The sequence below is a fragment of the Equus caballus genome, chromosome 2 (assembly GCF_041296265.1).
Source record: "Equus caballus isolate H_3958 breed thoroughbred chromosome 2, TB-T2T, whole genome shotgun sequence".
Lineage (NCBI taxonomy): Eukaryota > Metazoa > Chordata > Mammalia > Perissodactyla > Equidae > Equus > Equus caballus.
This window is the reverse complement of record NC_091685.1, coordinates 72,581,823-72,599,458: the sequence shown is the minus strand read 5'-3', so window position 1 is coordinate 72,599,458 and position 17,636 is coordinate 72,581,823. Positions and strand designations below refer to the sequence as shown.

Genomic DNA, 17,636 nt, shown 5'->3' with positions numbered 1-17,636 from the left:
ACTGTACATTTTAAATATACTTCTCTATATATGATACAGCTCATAATTTTAAAAAATCATTTGTAAACATTATACACATTATATTTACCCACTTTCACCTTGTTCGTTTTAGCCGAGTTCTTTTTTATCAATTGTGTTAGCCAAACCATGTGATTTGGAAGATAAAAGCTGGATTTCTTTTTAGTTAGGCTGGACCCCCTTTCCCCCCCCCAAAAAAAAGCTGTGAAGAAAGGTATTTATGAAAATGTCCCCATATTACCCAAGAGACCTGGTAATATTATCCTTGCTGCCTCCTCTTTTTCTGTGTTTCTGCAAACAAAATCGTTTTGTTTGTATTTAACCAAGTGTTAAGTATGTCCAGGAACTTGAATGAAATTCGGCGTTGACTTCTGGGAGGTATTGATGTGATTGATTTTTAGATAACTATAAAAAGCAGAATTTATCACCAGCAAAAATAGTTTCCAATTTGGTAATTTATTATGTGCCCTTAAATCAAAACCTTTCACCTAGGTAAATTGGATTAAAATGGATTGTAATTAGAGTTATTAATAACTTTAAGTTTTTCTGTTTATACTGGAGACAGTTTTTTAGTACTAATGAGTAAGCCCCTAACTCCCTTTATTTGACATAAGCAATCATTTCCTGATTTCCATTCCTCACCAAAATGTATTTTACAGATGGCTTAAAGGTCTTTGTTCAAATAAGATGCTCCCAGATGAAAATTCAATGTTACAGCCTGGCTCATCTCATTTCCTCATGGCTTTCTTCATTTTTATAATGTCAGAACCATAAAGCTAAGATGATCCTTTTTCTCAACAAAATGTGAGCCTGTTGTCACTTTTGGAAGACATTTGCCAACAGAAGAAAAGTTAAACAACCTTTGGGGCATTGGATTAAAATTTTATTCAGTAAAAATCACTGAGACGTAGCAATCCATGAAGATCACGATTGCAAAAGACCTCCCAAGGCTTTTTAGTTTTTTTCTTTTTTTTTCGTAAGTCTGTTGTCTTTTCTAGATGTTTAGTCCATCATCAGCTCTGTACATGCATACACCTTACATTATGCAATAGAATTACTCCTAAAATCCATATAAAATGAATTTTGTTCAGTCACATTTGAAACACACAAAGGAAGCTTGCAGGAAAATCAGTCTGAGAATTCCTTTAGAAAACGGTCTTTCTGTAAAGCAAATGTTTTCTTTTTTCCCCCTCAATCTAAATTTCATCCATACATTTATTAAAAAATATTTATGGAGAGTGTAACAGATGTGAGTGCTGTGTGAGATGCTCAGAATACGTCCATAAACAATACAAATGCTCTTTGCTCTCACAGATGTTATTCTCCAGTCAAGGAACCAGAAACTAACAAACTAATTAACGATAAATTAGTTCTAGTTGCGATAGATTCTCAAAAAAAGTTTGCCATCCTAAAATTGCATATACGTAGATCTGACCAAGCCTAATCAAAAGAATATTCTCTGACAAAGTAATGTTTAGGTGGAAATGTAAGGCTGAGTAGGCGCTAAGTACCTCGGGATGAGCACCTCGAGACTTGAAGGAATGTGGCTTCTCTGGGAGCTGCCCAAGAGCCAGAGTGGGCCCAGAGCGCAGAACAGAAGGAGGTGAGAGGCGCAAAAGGAACCTGGCAAGAAAGAAGGGCCCTATCATTTAGGGCTTTGTGACCACATTAAGGATTTTTAACTTATCCTTAAAGTCATGGAAGGATGAGGAGATGATAAAATTTCATTCTCAAACGGGCCCTCTGGATTAGAAGGGATGACTGTTTATACAAGCTCACATTTTCTTAAAAGGACATAACTAAAAAGAAAAAGATCACAAAACAGTAGATAACGTAAGAAGGAACTCTCAAAGTTGTCAAGATCATTACTCCAAAACCACTTCCATCATATCTGCTAGGTAAGATTTTATCTTGTTTTGAAATGTAGGGTTTCAGGCTCAGAATTATGTCTATGTTTACACTTAAAGCATTGAACTTGCAATGGCTGTTTCTCTGAGTCTCCAGGCACGCTGTCTTTAAATAATCCCAGGTTAAGAGAAGACCTTTCCAGAGAGCACCGAGCCCTGGGAAGACAGTGTGAGGCTGGAGGCAGTGGTTGCCTGGGCAGGACGCACCTTGGTGCTGCTGAAAGCTGGGAGGGCTTCAGGGCTCCCAGCAGCACCTGCTAAGAGGGGACACAGGTGACCTGCCTCTGCCTGAAGCCCATCTCTTAGAGAGCAGCCAGTATGCGAGGATTTTTTCCAAAATCCGATAAGACTGGGCTGTTCATTTCTTCTACTATCAGCATGCGCTTTGGACTGGACTTATATTCTATTCCCGTGTATCTTGTCCCTTAGAAGACGCAGAGCGCATCTTCCTGGACAGGTGAATTTCTAGTGAATTGTTTGGATAGTGAGAGTAATTAAAATTTGCAGATTCAGGAAATTCCTTGTTTCCCATCTTCCTCATTTTGCAGTGGGTGTTTTGTGTCCTGAATAAGGAAAAAAAGCAGAACGACTAGAGAGGCTTGGCACTCTAGAGAAAAAAAGCATGCGTCTGGGAGGCGGACGTACTTTAGCATTTGGGCTTTAATGTTAATTAGCCATGACCTTGAGAGAATAGCTTTGGACCTCACCTGAAGAAATGAGGGATTTGAGCTAGTCAGTCTCTAAGATCCCTTCCAGCGCTAATATTGTAAGTTTTATTTACCCTTCTCTAGTTAAGTACACTTTTAACTCATTCTGCAACCATATGTATTCAATTTAAAAATTCCCAATCCTTTGTACCTTTCCAGATACATCTCACTTTCCAAATGATTAATCTTATGTGAAGCTCCAACTTAAATTATTTCTACTCTTTCTATCTTCCCCTTCAATTGGAAAGCCAAGAACTGTGTACACTCTAGTCAGAAAAAGCACCAGATGACCTCATGTTCTCTCTGTTACTTATTCTATTGTTTTCCTTCTATTCAGTGAGTCTTTTAATCAAATAATAATTTTATATTTTAAATTTATCATTATCTCTCAAACCTTTGCCTGAAAACCGTTTTCTTAATTTGTCAAACACCTCGAGGCAGGGTTCATTGATCTTTATGGAGCCAGGAACTATGGTAGGTCGTATAGGGCAGTGTCTTTAAATGGCTCATCATGACCCATGAAAGTGGAGAGGAACCACCATTATTGTAAAAGAAAAGAAAATAGAATAGAAGGTAGCAGAGTACACTTCATATTGTAAGTTCAAATGTTTTGTGAAAATTTTATTTCTGCTGTGTATGTATGTGTATGTATCTGTGCATGTGACTGGGTCAGACATAAAATGTATTTCTTTCTGTAGGTTCCAATCAAAAATGTTTGAAATCCATTTTTTAGGACAAAGTTTTCCATACTTTCCTGAAGGTAAAATGATCTGGAATGTGTGTTTTTTAAAAAAAATCCTTGCCCCCACCCCGAGTCTACTGCATAATAATCTCTAGGGGAGAGGAGAGACCTAGGTAACTGACATGTTAACCAAGTGCCTCAGATGATTCTTATCATCCAACAGGTTCAGGAAACAGGATACTAAAAGATTGTGATATTAATTAGCAGTTAAATAACAGTAATCTCTGCCCGATGTTATAAATAGCCCCCCTCCAAAAAGCCCAGTGTTGAGGCCAGCCCCATGACCTCGTGGTTGAGTTTGGCGCACTCCTCTCTGGCAGCCCAGGTTTGGCTCCCAGGCGCAGACCTACATCACTTGTCGACAGCCATGCTGTGGCAGTGACCCACATATGAAATAGGGGAAGATTGGCACAGATGTTAGCTCAGGGCAAATCTTCCTCAAGCAAAAAACAGGAAGATTGGCAACAGGTGTTACCTCAGGGCAAATCTTCCTCAGCAAAAGAAAAACAAACAAACAAAAATCCAGGGGCCAGCCCTGTGGCCTAGTGGTTAAGTTGGGCATGCTCGGCCTTGGCGGCCCAGCTTGCGGATTTGGATCCCAGGTCTGGATCTACACCACTTGTCAGCCATGCTGTGTTGGCAACTCACATATAAAGTAGAGGAAGGGACTAACCTTCCTGAAGCAAAAAAAAAAAAGGATTAACATTGACAACAGATGTTGGCTCAGGGCTAATCTTCCTCAGCAAAAATAAATAAATAAATAAAATCCATATTTAAAAAACCCAAAACCCCCAATCTTATTGAGGAGCTATTGAATGTCAGCACGTATTCAAATTTAAGTAATAGCTATATCTAGATCCTTGACTGTATAGCAAGGGCCAAATGTAGGATAAAAATAAAACTAGAGTAATGCAGAGTCCTGCCAATGTGTAGTTGCCAATTAATTTTTCTATCCTTTAGTTCTTCTTCATCTTTTTAAATAAAAATCACTGATTTGAAAATATCAAGGTAGCTTAAATATACATTACACTTCATGGTTTACACCATGTATTTGTGATGTTTTCTCAATTCCCACAAGGCAACTTGAGATAGGGGACATTTGTGCTGATCAAGACTAAGGTGAGCAGAGGTGAGCACGTCTGAGTTCACACCTTCCCCCCCGTGACACCACAGCTGTCTGTTTTATGGGATGTGGCCTTAATCTGAGAATTACTTACAGAAATATTTTATTGAAATTATAAAACACAATATATAACCTAGGTTCAGAATTTGAATAAATAAATTTTTCCTTTTGCTATTGTTAACACTATAGCAATTGGAAGTAAATGGTAAATCGTAGCAGTAAATGGTAAATCGTAGCAGTAAATATTCTGCTAATATTGAACCCAGTTGGCTTTCTTTTCCACTTAAGTAGTAAACACTGGGAAAGCCAGAAAATTCTGTAGAGTATTATCCATATAAATCCACAGTTGCACTGGGTCCACCAGGTGTATCTGTTAAGGGTCTATGTTGATTGCAAAATTTAAAAACATAATTTGTGTTACTCAATGGTGAGACATCAAAGTCAGCTCAGTATGAGTCAAATGAGGCCAGATTTTGCCGTATATAAAACTACCTTCTGCAGCATAACCTAGCATGGTCACATTATGTTACCCAAAAAAGTGTTCCAGGTAATTGTGAAAAAACTAGGGCTGATTTTTTAATTACCTGATACTTTTCACTCGTTGTAGCACAGGAACTCTTCAGTGATATCATCATTTCAAAAGAGGGAAAATAATTTCATTTTATTTGAAACAAAGCTACATTATTAAGAACTCAGGGTATCTTGTAATTGGAATAAATGCCATTGAGCGCTCTTGAAATTCCTGTACTTTTTTGTGCTTTTCATACATTGGTGCACGAATTAAAAAAAATATGTATAATCTGAATAATCTCTCCCCCTATATAGTTGGAGATTTCTGTAGCTTCTTTGTAATAACAAGTTATATTGTACAGATATCAGCTTCAAAGTATATGTTTGTCTGTTTTAAATTAAAATTGAAACCTCATGAAATTTTTTGACATAATTATTTAAAAGGCAGAGAACTGTATACCTGTTATATATTTTAAATTTTGTACTACCTATTCAACCAAATAAATTTACAAATAAAAAAAGGCAGAGAGAAATCTTACATTTATAAACAGGAAAAGGAAGACAATTCAGGAAACTGTATTTGACTGTTTTTAATTGACTCTATAGGAAGGGTTGCAAAGCTATCAAGAAAAGTGGAAGGAAAAGGGAGAAAAGATACTATCTTCGTGATTGTAGGATAATTGCTGTGTATCTAATTTTTGATCTATTTTCAAAGATGCTGCCTAGTCAACTAGAATTTTAATCCTTCCAGAAGTCTGGAACATAAACACCTGGAATTTTTTTAATTGCCCAGAAATCTTAATTCTATATTATATTCCACACTTTTGTCTTATATTTCAAGAAATTTTTGCAAAATAGCACTGTGTGGCTGGCATTTTTCCTTGTAAATGACTTAACTGCCTTTTTAACCAAGCACAGTTTTGAAGGAAAGAGAAGGAAGACTAAAAATTATCCTGTGGGCATGTGGGCGTTAAGGGTGGAAACTGTTGGAGCCAGAATAGACTTGGGGTTTTCTAATCCATATCCTTCTAAGAGGGGCATGGCTTACCCCTTAACAAGATTACAAAGGACCTGAGGGCGGGAACCATGAATTGTCTGCAGCTACAGAATATTAAGTATTACATGTTCTCTTAAAAACACTTAAGTAAATGGATGAATTCTAAAAGCTTTTAGAAGCTATTCACAGAAGATTCCAGATTTTATCTCAAAAATCTTTATCTTATGACCTTCCATTAACAAGTCTTTCCAACCGTTTAACCTACCTTCTTCTCTCTTGGTGCAATTATGGACCATTTATTCTTGTTCTTCAAGAAAGGTGGAGAATATTTGAGCAACTTCTGTGTTAATTTCTTCATATTTATCGTACCTATCATAGTGTTTTTACTTAAAATAGTATTTGAATTTAAATGAGCATTTAAATGGATAAAAACTTAATATATATATCTTCCCCTTTAGTACTCTTTTTTTATTGTGATTTAAAGAAAAGCATAACTGGTGGCACAGTGGTTAAGTTCACACACACTGCTTTGGTGGCCTGGAGTTCGTGGGTTTGGATCCCAGGTACAGATCTAGTGTCACTCATCAAGCCATGCTGTGGCAACATCTCACATAAAATAGAGGAAGATTGGCATAGACATTAACTCAGCGACAATCTTCCTCAAGCAAAAAGAGGAAGATTGGCAATAGATGTTAGCTCAGGGCCAGTCTTCCTCACACACACACACAAAAGCATAACATGGAGTCTACTTTCTTAACACATTTTTAAGTGTACAGTATTATTAGCTATATACACATTGCTGTACAGCAGATCTCTAGAACTTTTCACGTTGCATGACTGAAACCATTGACCAACATCTCCTCGTTCCCCCCCGCCTCACCCCAACCCCTGGCAACCACCATTCTACTCTCTGTTCTGTGAGTTTGACTACTTTAGAAGCCTCATATAAGTGGAATCATGCAGTCCTTCTGTCCTTTGCCTTTGTCCTTCTGTCACTGCCTTTAAATAATATAAGTTTTCTTAATTTGACTGTATTAAGCTCTATTATTTACTCATTCTATGTTCTGCATGGGACCCTAGTTTTTCACACCACATTTAAACATGAAATTGAATATATGCTGAAAGAATAAAGTGTTTATTTTCATTACTCTTGCAGTTTTAAACCTCTATTAATATATCTTAGAAACAAGTTTACCTTGAAGCATACAGTATTGCTAAAATCTCAAAAGCTTGTAATCACTGTGGTCCCCAGATCTTTCCTGGGGAACATACATTTTGACACAAAAGAATCCTTACATTTTTAGCTTTTAACAGAATCCCAAGCAGAATCCCGAGCAGCCTATTAACCCGATTATCATCAGCATCATCAGAATTGGGGATGGGACAAGGCTTCCAGGATGCAGCTGAAAAAAAGAGTGAGAAGTGGAGTAACATTCAGTGATGTCTATGGGCTGTATCACTTTCTTATATAAAAATATACATATTTGACCCAGTAATGCTACTTCAAGAACTATATCGTTTGAAAAGATTTGGATGAATTTTGGAAAGGATACATTAAGTTTTTTCTAGAATCGAATACAATAAACTCTTTAATGGAGTTTACCTTTGGGGAATGACATCATTAAAAGATATTGGATATAGAGGCAATTGGATTATAAAGGAAGGAATTCCATAAAGGAATACTTTTGCTTTCCATTTTATACTTTACTTTGTTTACTTTTGCATGTATTGCTTTTATTGTATTTAAAAATTCAAATATTTAAAGACCCTTTAGTAGATAAAAATGCTTTAATTGTTAGGTAGCACTTTTACCCACAGTTAGTACTTTTTTCTTCCAGTGTTTAGAACATAAAATATATTTTGAGACAATTTGCTAATTTTCAGTAAATTGATGGTTGAATTGAGGGAGGAAGCGTTATTCTACAAGTCTGAAAATTTTGCCCTTAGAGGACTGTCAGAGGAGGAGGTTGAAAGAGAAGCACTTTTTCTTATCAAATTATATCAGTTAGCTATGGCTGCACAGTACAGCACCCCAAAAATTAGTGGCTTAAAGCAGCAACCGTTTCTTTAGTCCCTAATTCTGTGGGTCAGCCATTTGGCTTGGCCTCAGCTGGGCAGTTCTGTGGTCTGCACCAGGCTTGGCCCACCTCAGCTAGACTTGCTTGATTGTGGTCGGCTGCCAGACTGGCTGGGAATGAGTTAGTCAGTCTAGGATGGTCTCTGTTGGAACGGCTCCTGTCTTCTCCGTGTGGTCTCCTCCTCCAACACGCCAGCACAGCCTTATTTACCTCGGGGTTCAGCAGAGTTCTGAGGGATTGAGCAGAAATAGGCAAGGCCCCTGGAGGTTTGGCTCAGAATTGGCCAACAGCATCACTTCCACTGCATTCTGAGTTAAAGCAAAACGCACAAGGCCATCCCAGATTCAAGAGACGGGGAAATAGACTGTGCCACTTGATAGAAGGAGTTCCAGAGTCGCACTGCAAAGGAGCATGGAGGCAGAGAGGGGAATAATTGCAGGCATTTTTGCCCAAAATCTGCAATACAAAGTCTTACCCTGCCCATGTAATATGTGAATAATCAACAGAGTCTCTGTGGCAATCAGATATATATCACTTTTCTTAACGTTTGCTAACATTATCATCTTTATGTTACTGGTACAATGTAAACAATTATTCAATTTGAAAATAGTTAATACACTCTGGATCTAGCTTCTTTTTAATGATAACAGCTAACATTTACTGGCTACAAAGCATTTACTATGTGCCAGGCAGTGTCCTAAGCATAAAGTTTATCATATCATAAGAATAGATGGTTGTGGGATCAGCTTGGTGGCTCAGTGGTTAAGTTCTCACGTTCCGCTTCAGTGGCCAGGGGTTTACCAGTTTGGATCCCAGGTGTGGACCTACGCACCACTTGGCAAGCCATGCTGTGGCAAGTGTCCCACATATAAAGTAGAGAAAGATGGGCACAGATGTTAGCTCAAGGCCAGTCTTCCTCAGCAGAAAGAGGAGGATTGGCAGCAGATATTAGTTCAGGGCTAATCTTCCTTAGAAAAAGAAAAAAAGATGATTGTTAGAAGTGTGGAGTCTGGAACCTGACATGGTTCGGATTCTGATTTTGCCACTTAGCTTTGTGACTTTGGGCAAGTCATTTAGCCTTATTGTGCTTCAGTTTCCTATCTGTAAAATGGGCTAATAATAATAAACATTACTCGTAAGGTTGACATGAGGATTAAATCTAAATTAATCTATATTCCATGCTGGTAAAAGTACCTAATACCTGATACGAGCTGTTAGCTATGGTCATGGTCATCATTATCATCCCTCACAATAGCCCTGTGATGGTTAATTTATGAGTCATGACTATTACAAACCCTGTAAGGTAGGTTCTGTTATTGTCTCCATTTTTTTTTTTTTAAGATTTTTTTATTTTTTCCTTTTTCTCCCCAAAGCCCCCCATACATAGTTGTATATTCTTCATTGTGGGTCCTTCTAGTTGTGGCATGTGGGACGCTACCTCAGCGTGGTCTGATGAGCAGTGCCATGTCCGCGCCCAGGATTCGAACCAACGAAACACTGGGCCGCCTGCAGCGGAGCGCGCGAACTTAACCACTCGGCCACGGGGCCAGCCCCTGTTATTGTCTCCATTTTACAGATAAGAACATTGAAGTTTGAGGAGGTTGACCAAAGTCACAAAGGCAAGATGTAGCAGGACCCGTATTCCAGCCTTGGCAGCTGATTCCAGAGTCTGGGCTTTTTGCGCTATACAACACTGTCACACTGTTTAACAGTAGCTTCCAGAATAATTGTCTGCAGGTCAAACATTTATATATTATGTTCTTTTTTCCCATTATCAGCATTCCAGAGAAGTTGCTTTTCCACACTAATTGCTTTTCAGTTGAGCAGACGTAAGAAGCAGCTACATTGTAGTTGAAAACTTCCATGTACAGTCAAGGCAGGAAGAGAATGGAGCTGGCATCTACTGAGCACTGATACCCCCTTGAGTAGATATTATCCCAATTTTATAGATGAGGAAACCAAGGCTGATCTTGTCCAAAATCACAAAGAATGAGCCTGACTCCCTTTTGCTGCTAGGCTGAACTAATGCATTAAATGTAGAGAGATTCTATTGTGAATACTTTGTAAAGCAATTCTGTAATAATTGCTACCTGATCTGCTTGTTTTACAAACAGAAGCAGAAGGTCTGACTTCTTCAAAGTGACTTCATGTTTCACTCTGATGAGTTACTCTGTTCCCTTCACTTCCAGAGGAGATCTGTACCCTGGTTATTGCTGAGACTTTCCCAGAAGACGCGGGGATCTTTACATGCTCGGCAAGAAATGATTACGGATCAGTAACCAGTACTGCCCAGCTGATTGTCACCTCAGGTATGTGAGGGGAAAAAAAATTGACTGGGTTCTGTTCTCTTGCACTTAATGTGGTTGACCACAGCAGGAAGAATTGCCCCAGAGGAGGGCTCAGCCTTTAGGAATGCTGGCTGCCGCTCCAGGAGATATCCTAGTGATCAGTGTTTCATCCTGAAACAAAAGGCTTTGAGGGAGGAGAGTGTAAGTGGAGACAAAAACCAAAAAGATAATGATAATGTAGCAATTGAACACACATGGGGCTATTTTTTAAATCATGCAATTTTGGTCTTGGAAACAATGGAGCTGGTTTCCTAGCATCCTCATACTAACCCAGAATCATGCTCACATCTGAAGGCCACCTCTGAATTGGAGGTGCGGTCAGTATTCTCAGCAGTGCCAACACAGGAGATCCGGACATGCTTGTACAAAGAAATCATTGTTTCATCCACTATGGAAACTTCTGAAAAAGTAAGACAAGATAAACTTTATGTAATTTGGAAAAACTCTAAAGATCTTAGAAATCAGATTTCATTGAAGGTGGACTATAACTGATATGAAAAACTAAAGCAATATATTATATTATTAAAGACAATATTCAAAAATATCTGACTACTTTTTAAACTCAGGAACTTACACTAGAGAAGGCAACATGAAACAGCTTTTTCCTTTATTTTAACTTTAGTTGACTGTTTTCTGCTATTACTAATTAGCTTTGCTTTAGTTTATTTCTATTGCCTCGTCTCTGACAGTTATTTTACAAAGGTTTTTAAAACATCTCTTTGACCAAGCCTGGCACATAGTTTTACACATAGTAGGGAATCCATAAATAGGTTGTTGGCTGTATGAGATGGACTCGGGGAGAACAATCGAATTGCACTTTGATTTCTTGAGAAGAGTGAGAACTTGGTGCTAGGTGGCAGCAGAGGCACAAACAAAACTGGTTTCGGGATGATACAGTGGGAATTCTAAATGCTTTTTCATCTTAATTAAGAAAAGAAATGTAAGGTTCACCTTATGGGTGAAGCAGTTGCTATGAATGAGTACTGTAAATGTGAAAAGGAAACTCAAGTGTCGTGATTGGAGCTACAGGGAGGGGAGAACCCCTGCATTTTGATCTTGAGTTGGCTTAAGACTGTCCCATCAAATGGCCATAACAATGGTGTGGTTCTCCAATAATATGATCAAACCTCTGGACTCTAAAAGTCTCTGTGGCCAAACTTGGCATGCAGTATTTCCCATTTTAATCTGAGATAAACCTGCTATAGGTCAAACATAATTAGCAAGTATTTTTGAGTTTTCAGTTGACCTCAGTAAGCACCTTTGAGTACATTCCAGGAGCTCTGCTGGGCTCTAGGCAAGGTGAAGAATCCTAAGAAGACATGATCTTATCTCAAGATGTGTTCATTCAGTTTATTTAGAATAACAAGTAAACATTTCTTTTGTACTGAGTTACAGCTGTGGCAATCATCTGAATTGGAAAAAAATTATCTATGAGATCATAAGACAGTTCACTCAGACCCAGAGCTTTACTTAGCTTTAAATAGAATGACTATCGGTTGCCTACCATATGAAACCTTTACAGCTTGAGTGGATATCAGTAAAGCATGGGTAGGATGTTCAGTCAGATCTGTGGGCTGAAATGTGAAAGGATGAAGCACCATTAGTTGATAATGTTTGTATTGTCGTTTTTCACCAAGTTCTGTCTTCAGCTCTTCTTTGAAATTTGTTAATGAATTGGTAGCTGGTTTCCCCACTCGTGGGCCTAGTCATGAAATGAAACAGGTAACAGTCACTCACAACAAGCTTGGAGAACCAGGCCCTCCAGCTGGCTTTGCTTCTGCATCAAATGAGAGCAGCAGTTACCTCTTTTTTAACAACTTAACGTGGCCCAAGAGATTCTCAGACGATCTAGGACAGTGTGAAAATAACTGTTGAACTAGTAGCATCTTATTTTTTTTCCCTCCCTTTCTCCTTCCTTAGCCAACACTGAAAACTGTAGCTATGACTCAATGGGAGAATCCAACAATGACCACTTCCAACACTTTCCACCTCCCCCTCCAATCTTGGAGACAAGTTCCTTTGAATTGGCTTCAAAGAAACCGTCTGAGATCCAGCACGTGAACAGCCCAGAGTTAGGACTTAGCATGGCAGCCCTTCAAATGCAATTCAGTTCTACTGAGAGGGAAACGAACGGAGTCCATCCCAGCCATGGAGTAAATGGACTGATTAATGGCAAAGCTAACAGTAGTAAATCTCTTCCAACACCAGCTGTCCTGCTTTCACCCACGAAGGAGCCACCACCTCTGCTTGCCAAACCCAAACTGTGAGTATTTCTGCATGATTTTATAATACTTTCCATACCCCTGCTAAATTGCCTCTCTGGTTAGGGGAAACTTTTTGCCTGGACTCAGCTCTGTGGCAAGTTGCCCCTTCTGCAGGCAAGCTGTCCCTGGCTGATGGGACCTTGCTACCAATTTGGGTCCTTCCAAAATATAAAAGATACCTAAAAATAAAGAAGGGAAATGAGAAGCTTGGTTAAATTTGCCCTTTGGTAAAAGCTGTAACTGGTTTCAGCTGTGAAAATATCTGTGCATGGCGTGGCCTTCCAATGTATGGCTAAGACGTAGCCACTCCCCAGAGGTGATGGGAAAGGGGGACCTGCTTGGAGCTCTCTATTAAAAGCATTTCCAAATGTTTTAAATTGAAGAATCAGTAAGGAAATCTGATAGAGATGGGAAGACTAAAATCTGAGGATGGAAATTCAGTGTGCAGAGCCTGGGTGGGGGAAGGAAACCAGAGATAACCAGGCTTGTCAGGAAGAAGAGCGCCCTTCAGAGCACAACCCACGTGGCTTTGGCATTCCAGGGACCTGCATATTTCCGTGAATACCATCTTCATGTTTGATTTCATTATTTTCTTAGGATGCTAAACCTTGCATGAGCTGTTTCCATTGGCACCACACAGCAGAGAGTTGTTATGAATAGAGCCATTACAATGTCAGAGAGAGGCAGAAGTCAATTAACCCAAAAGGTCCTACCATAGCATAGCAGACCTTGAATTACTGCCCTGATAGAGGTCAGTGGAAATGTCAGATGCATATAAAATGTATGCATACCCAACAGGGTCACATTTCCTTGAGAATGAATTCACCAGAATCTAGGAAAGTCTGTTGTATTTCCCCATGATGTCTGATGTTTTCGATTTGGGGCAGGAAGGTGACTTTCGCTTGGAGAATTCTTTGTTTCCCTAATACTAAACAGCCTACTCTCTTCTCTCTGTCATCAGCTCATTTGTTAGAAATCTTAGACTATATTAGATATTAAAGTTAGAATATCTTATATTTGTACATCACTTTATTGTTTTCTAAGTGATTTCATAAACACTGTTAGACTAATCAAATAAATCTGCCAAACGAGCAGCTTAAGTTAGCAAATGGGTAGACAATTTTATAAAAATAAACTTCTGGACAAACTTGTGTTACGGTTTCAAGAATCTATCTCTTCCTACCCTGCACTTAATTCTGTGTTCCATCCGGGCTTATTTTTAGGCAGGAGGGCTAGTAGGTTTGTGTACAGTGGCGTCAAAGATGCCAGGTGAACATTTTTATGCTCCAGCTCCATTGAGATGCTGAACAGGTCCAGCGAGCTCAAAAGTGGCAGCCTTAAAAGAGATTTAGCCTCTTGTAGCTCCATCCCATAAAATTAAATGCCGCTACTGACTCCTTGCTTCTTTGCCTTTGCGGTGCTTTTAATGAAACAAGGGAGCTGCTCTCCTGGGGAAGAAAGGGCGAATGTGTGTAATGACTGGGACTTGATGTGCTCTGATTAAGTGAAGTGTATCCACCATAATGGCTGTCATAAATTGCACATAAATCACAGGCGAGCAAACGTGCGGAGCTGTTAACAGGCATTTACTGCCTTTCTTATCTCAGGAGTTTCAACAGCTCTTCAGCTTCTAGCTCTGCTTTACACTGATGTTAGGGTGTATGATGGAGGGGCATGTCTACAAAAGACACAAAACAGTTTTGTGATTATTCAGAGGAGGAGTAGCTTAAGTGCAAGTTTGAAGAGTGACATCATGTTTTGCTTATTCGTCAGATTTTCAATAGAAAATAAGGTAGGAGGAATGGACTCTAGTTTTTCATGTTCACGTGGAGGAGTTACTCCCCACTTCATGAGGAAATTTAAGGAAAGGCAGAGTACCTGATCACAAAACCTAGTGGCTTAGAAATAACATTGACTTGTGCCAGGTTTTACCAATTTTCTTTTTTCAAATCTTTGTGTGTATGTTTGGTGTGCGGTCTTGCACTCCTTTCTGGATTATCACGATCTTTTCTGAAAATATTTGCTCATTGTTTTAAAAGTTGTATCCAGTGACAGAAAAATGCTGTTGAATGACATTTGCAAATAATTTAGGATGGCATCTAAGTTATTGATAATTAATGACTGTAGGTAACCACCAAGTAAAATTTTTACACACATCTATTAGTTTCATACATTGGAAGAAAAAATAAGATTTTGCTTGTCTCTGTGGTTGGCAGTGAAGAACTGTGGTTTACCCTAATCTTGTTTCATCAGCCTATGATTTAATTCCCCTTTATAAAAGGAGAGGTCTATATTTGGGAGTTTTCTGGCATTTCAGTCATCTAAAACATTTGTAATCCACAAATAGAAAACAGGAAGGGCTAAATAATAGGAATTAAAATATTTACTCTTGCAATAAATTAATCTAAAATGGTGTTTGATTCATCACATTCCTAAAAAAAGATCATTTTCAAAAAGAAATCTTCTTTGTATGACTTCGCTCAAGTAACTCCAACACTGATCATGGGAAGAAAAAAAATCAAAGACTACAATGAAAAGCTAGAAATGTTATGAATTCTTTTCTTGAACAAGGTCCAGCCCTGATCCTCAATTATCCACCAGAAATCCTCACCCATAGCCTTGCCCCCTCCCAGACCTCCAGCTGAGTCTGTGGTACTTGCCCTGAGGATGAGCTCCTGGCTCAGTGTCATGGAGGCGTCCACTGCAGTTTCTGCATCTCCGACACTGTTCCTCGAGTATAAGTTAAACGTGATTAAATGTAAGCCATTCAGTAAGTGCCAGAAGCCATGCACGCTGGCTTTGTGGACTGCCTTACCACTTACCATGGGAACAGAAGGGCACTTAGATGCTGCACAGGAAAAAATTCATAAGTGAGAGTTATTTGTGTGACTCAGTGTGTGACACTCATAATCTTCTATTACAGTATAAGAAAAAGAAGCAACATGTGCTTAAATCATATTTCTTATCACAGAAAAAGAAGAAGCAAGCATGAACCTAACTTATGAACTATTTGCTGTGTTATTTTCTTTGTTTGGAGTACATCAAATAAGTCTGTTGCCACCCTCTTTCTACAAATGATGCCTGAAGATTCAGAATAAACATAGGGCTCAGTGTGTTAATAGGAAATAAAATTCCTGCTTCTCTTTCTTCGTGCCAAAACACAGTCTTTCAAAGGCAAGGATATGCATGCTGTCCCCAGGAATAAACCCTGGAGAGAAATTTGTGAATGCCAAATTTAGTAGGTGATTTGCAAAGCGTATAGAGAAGCGTGGTCATGTTTTTCTACTGAACTCATCTCCTAAATTAGACCAAACAATATCTAAATAACAATATGCTGTTTTCAAACCCTATTTCTTCTTTTTTTATATTCTTCCTGTCTTGTGGGAGGGACATAGAATATAAACCTGTGGAAGAAGCAAAATGAGGCGTTAAAATGGAGGCAATAGGCAAATCCTTGCACCCACAAACAGGACAAGTCAGCAGATAAGATTATGTGTATTTGTCACTCTAGGGCCAGTAATATAGACATTACCATAAAAGTCCGTGTCCTTTGACCGGGAGAACGATAATGAAATATTTTAAAACTTTTACATGTGTAATCAACAGCCACAATAGATCTAGATTTAACTCTCTTTGCTCCTATTCTTACTGCTTTCTCTTCCCCCAACCTCTAAAGAAAAAACAGTATCATTATTTCCTATCTGAAAAGGGTGAAATGATTTCAGGCTGAATCAGGCTTCTCAGAATAATTGCATTTCAGGGCAAGCCTGGTGGCATAATGGTTAAGTTCACACGCTCCACTTCTGTGGCCTGGGCTTCACAGTTTTGGATCCCGGGTGCAGACCTGCACACCACTCATCAAGCCACACTGTGGCGGTATCCCACATACAAAATAGAGGAAGGCTGGCACAGATGTTAGCTCAGCAACAATCTTCCTCAGGCAACAAGAGGAAAATAGGCAGCAGATGTTAGCTTAGGGCCAATCTTCCTTGCCAAAATAAAAATTAAAAAATTGCATTTGACTGCTTTGGCTTCCCTCTTTCTCCTTTCTCTCACTCTTACCCTCAGACATCTAATCATTCCTACAATTCTTGTCTCAAGATGGGGGATGTCCCGTTAACTCATTCATACTAAGGTATTAGAGATTTTATGTGTCATCTCAGTGCGGTTCTGGACTGACAAAGCAAAGCTGTATCTTCATAATACTGAGCAATAATAAACACTGTGTAAACTCAGAACAATGTCCTTTCACTGCACATGCGGGAAGGAGAGATGATGTGTTTGAGAGAGAAGAGAAGAAAATAGCAGCCCGGGTCACTCTCTTTATCAGTGACTTGACTGTGCAGGCCTGCTATATTTGGAAATTCCTTATGGTTTTCTCCACACTCCTAGACACAAATTTAAGTACAAGTTGTTCCCTTGCCTGGAATGTTCTACTCCCTGGAATGTTCTGCGACTAGTGGCTGGCTCCCTCTTGCTTTCAACTCTCAGCTTAATGTCACCACCTTTCCTGACCACCCATTTGAAAGCAGCCACCCGGCCATCCTCCAGTAAATCATCCTCTTTAGTTACGGCAGAGCGTGTAATTGTTTCTGATTGTTCTTATAGACTTACTTGTTGATTTATGTGTTGTTTTCCCCCGACTATTATAATATATGCTTTCTGAGAGGAGGGACCTTGACTGTCTTTCTCACTACCCTCTCACCCGGACCTAGATCAGGGCCTGACAAATAGGAAATGCTCAAAAATATTTTTGAATGAATGAAGCAAGGGAAGATTGACCAAAAGGAAAAGAAGGATGTCCCACGTGTAGAGCGACCCCCACTTGTTCTGCTTGACTTCATTCTTAGATGTACCATAGACTTCTGTTTTCAAACCCACCAATTCCAGAGTTTTCCCACTTTATAATACTTTTCCAACTGACATCATTAATCTTATAAAC

General features: G+C 39.0%; 1 protein-coding gene across 9 annotated transcripts in view; it reads left to right on the top strand.

The window, feature by feature from the left end:
* PALLD (palladin, cytoskeletal associated protein) overlaps window positions 1-17,636 on the top strand; it is a 382,518-nt gene that overhangs the window by 179,578 nt on the left and 185,304 nt on the right. For all 9 annotated transcript variants that reach the window (XM_023636320.2, XM_070261396.1, XM_023636319.2 and 6 more), the window contains 2 exons: window positions 10,272-10,391; window positions 12,351-12,693. In XM_023636320.2, coding sequence (XP_023492088.2) covers window positions 10,272-10,391; window positions 12,351-12,693 — 463 coding nt within the window. The remainder of the gene's footprint in view (window positions 1-10,271; window positions 10,392-12,350; window positions 12,694-17,636) is intronic.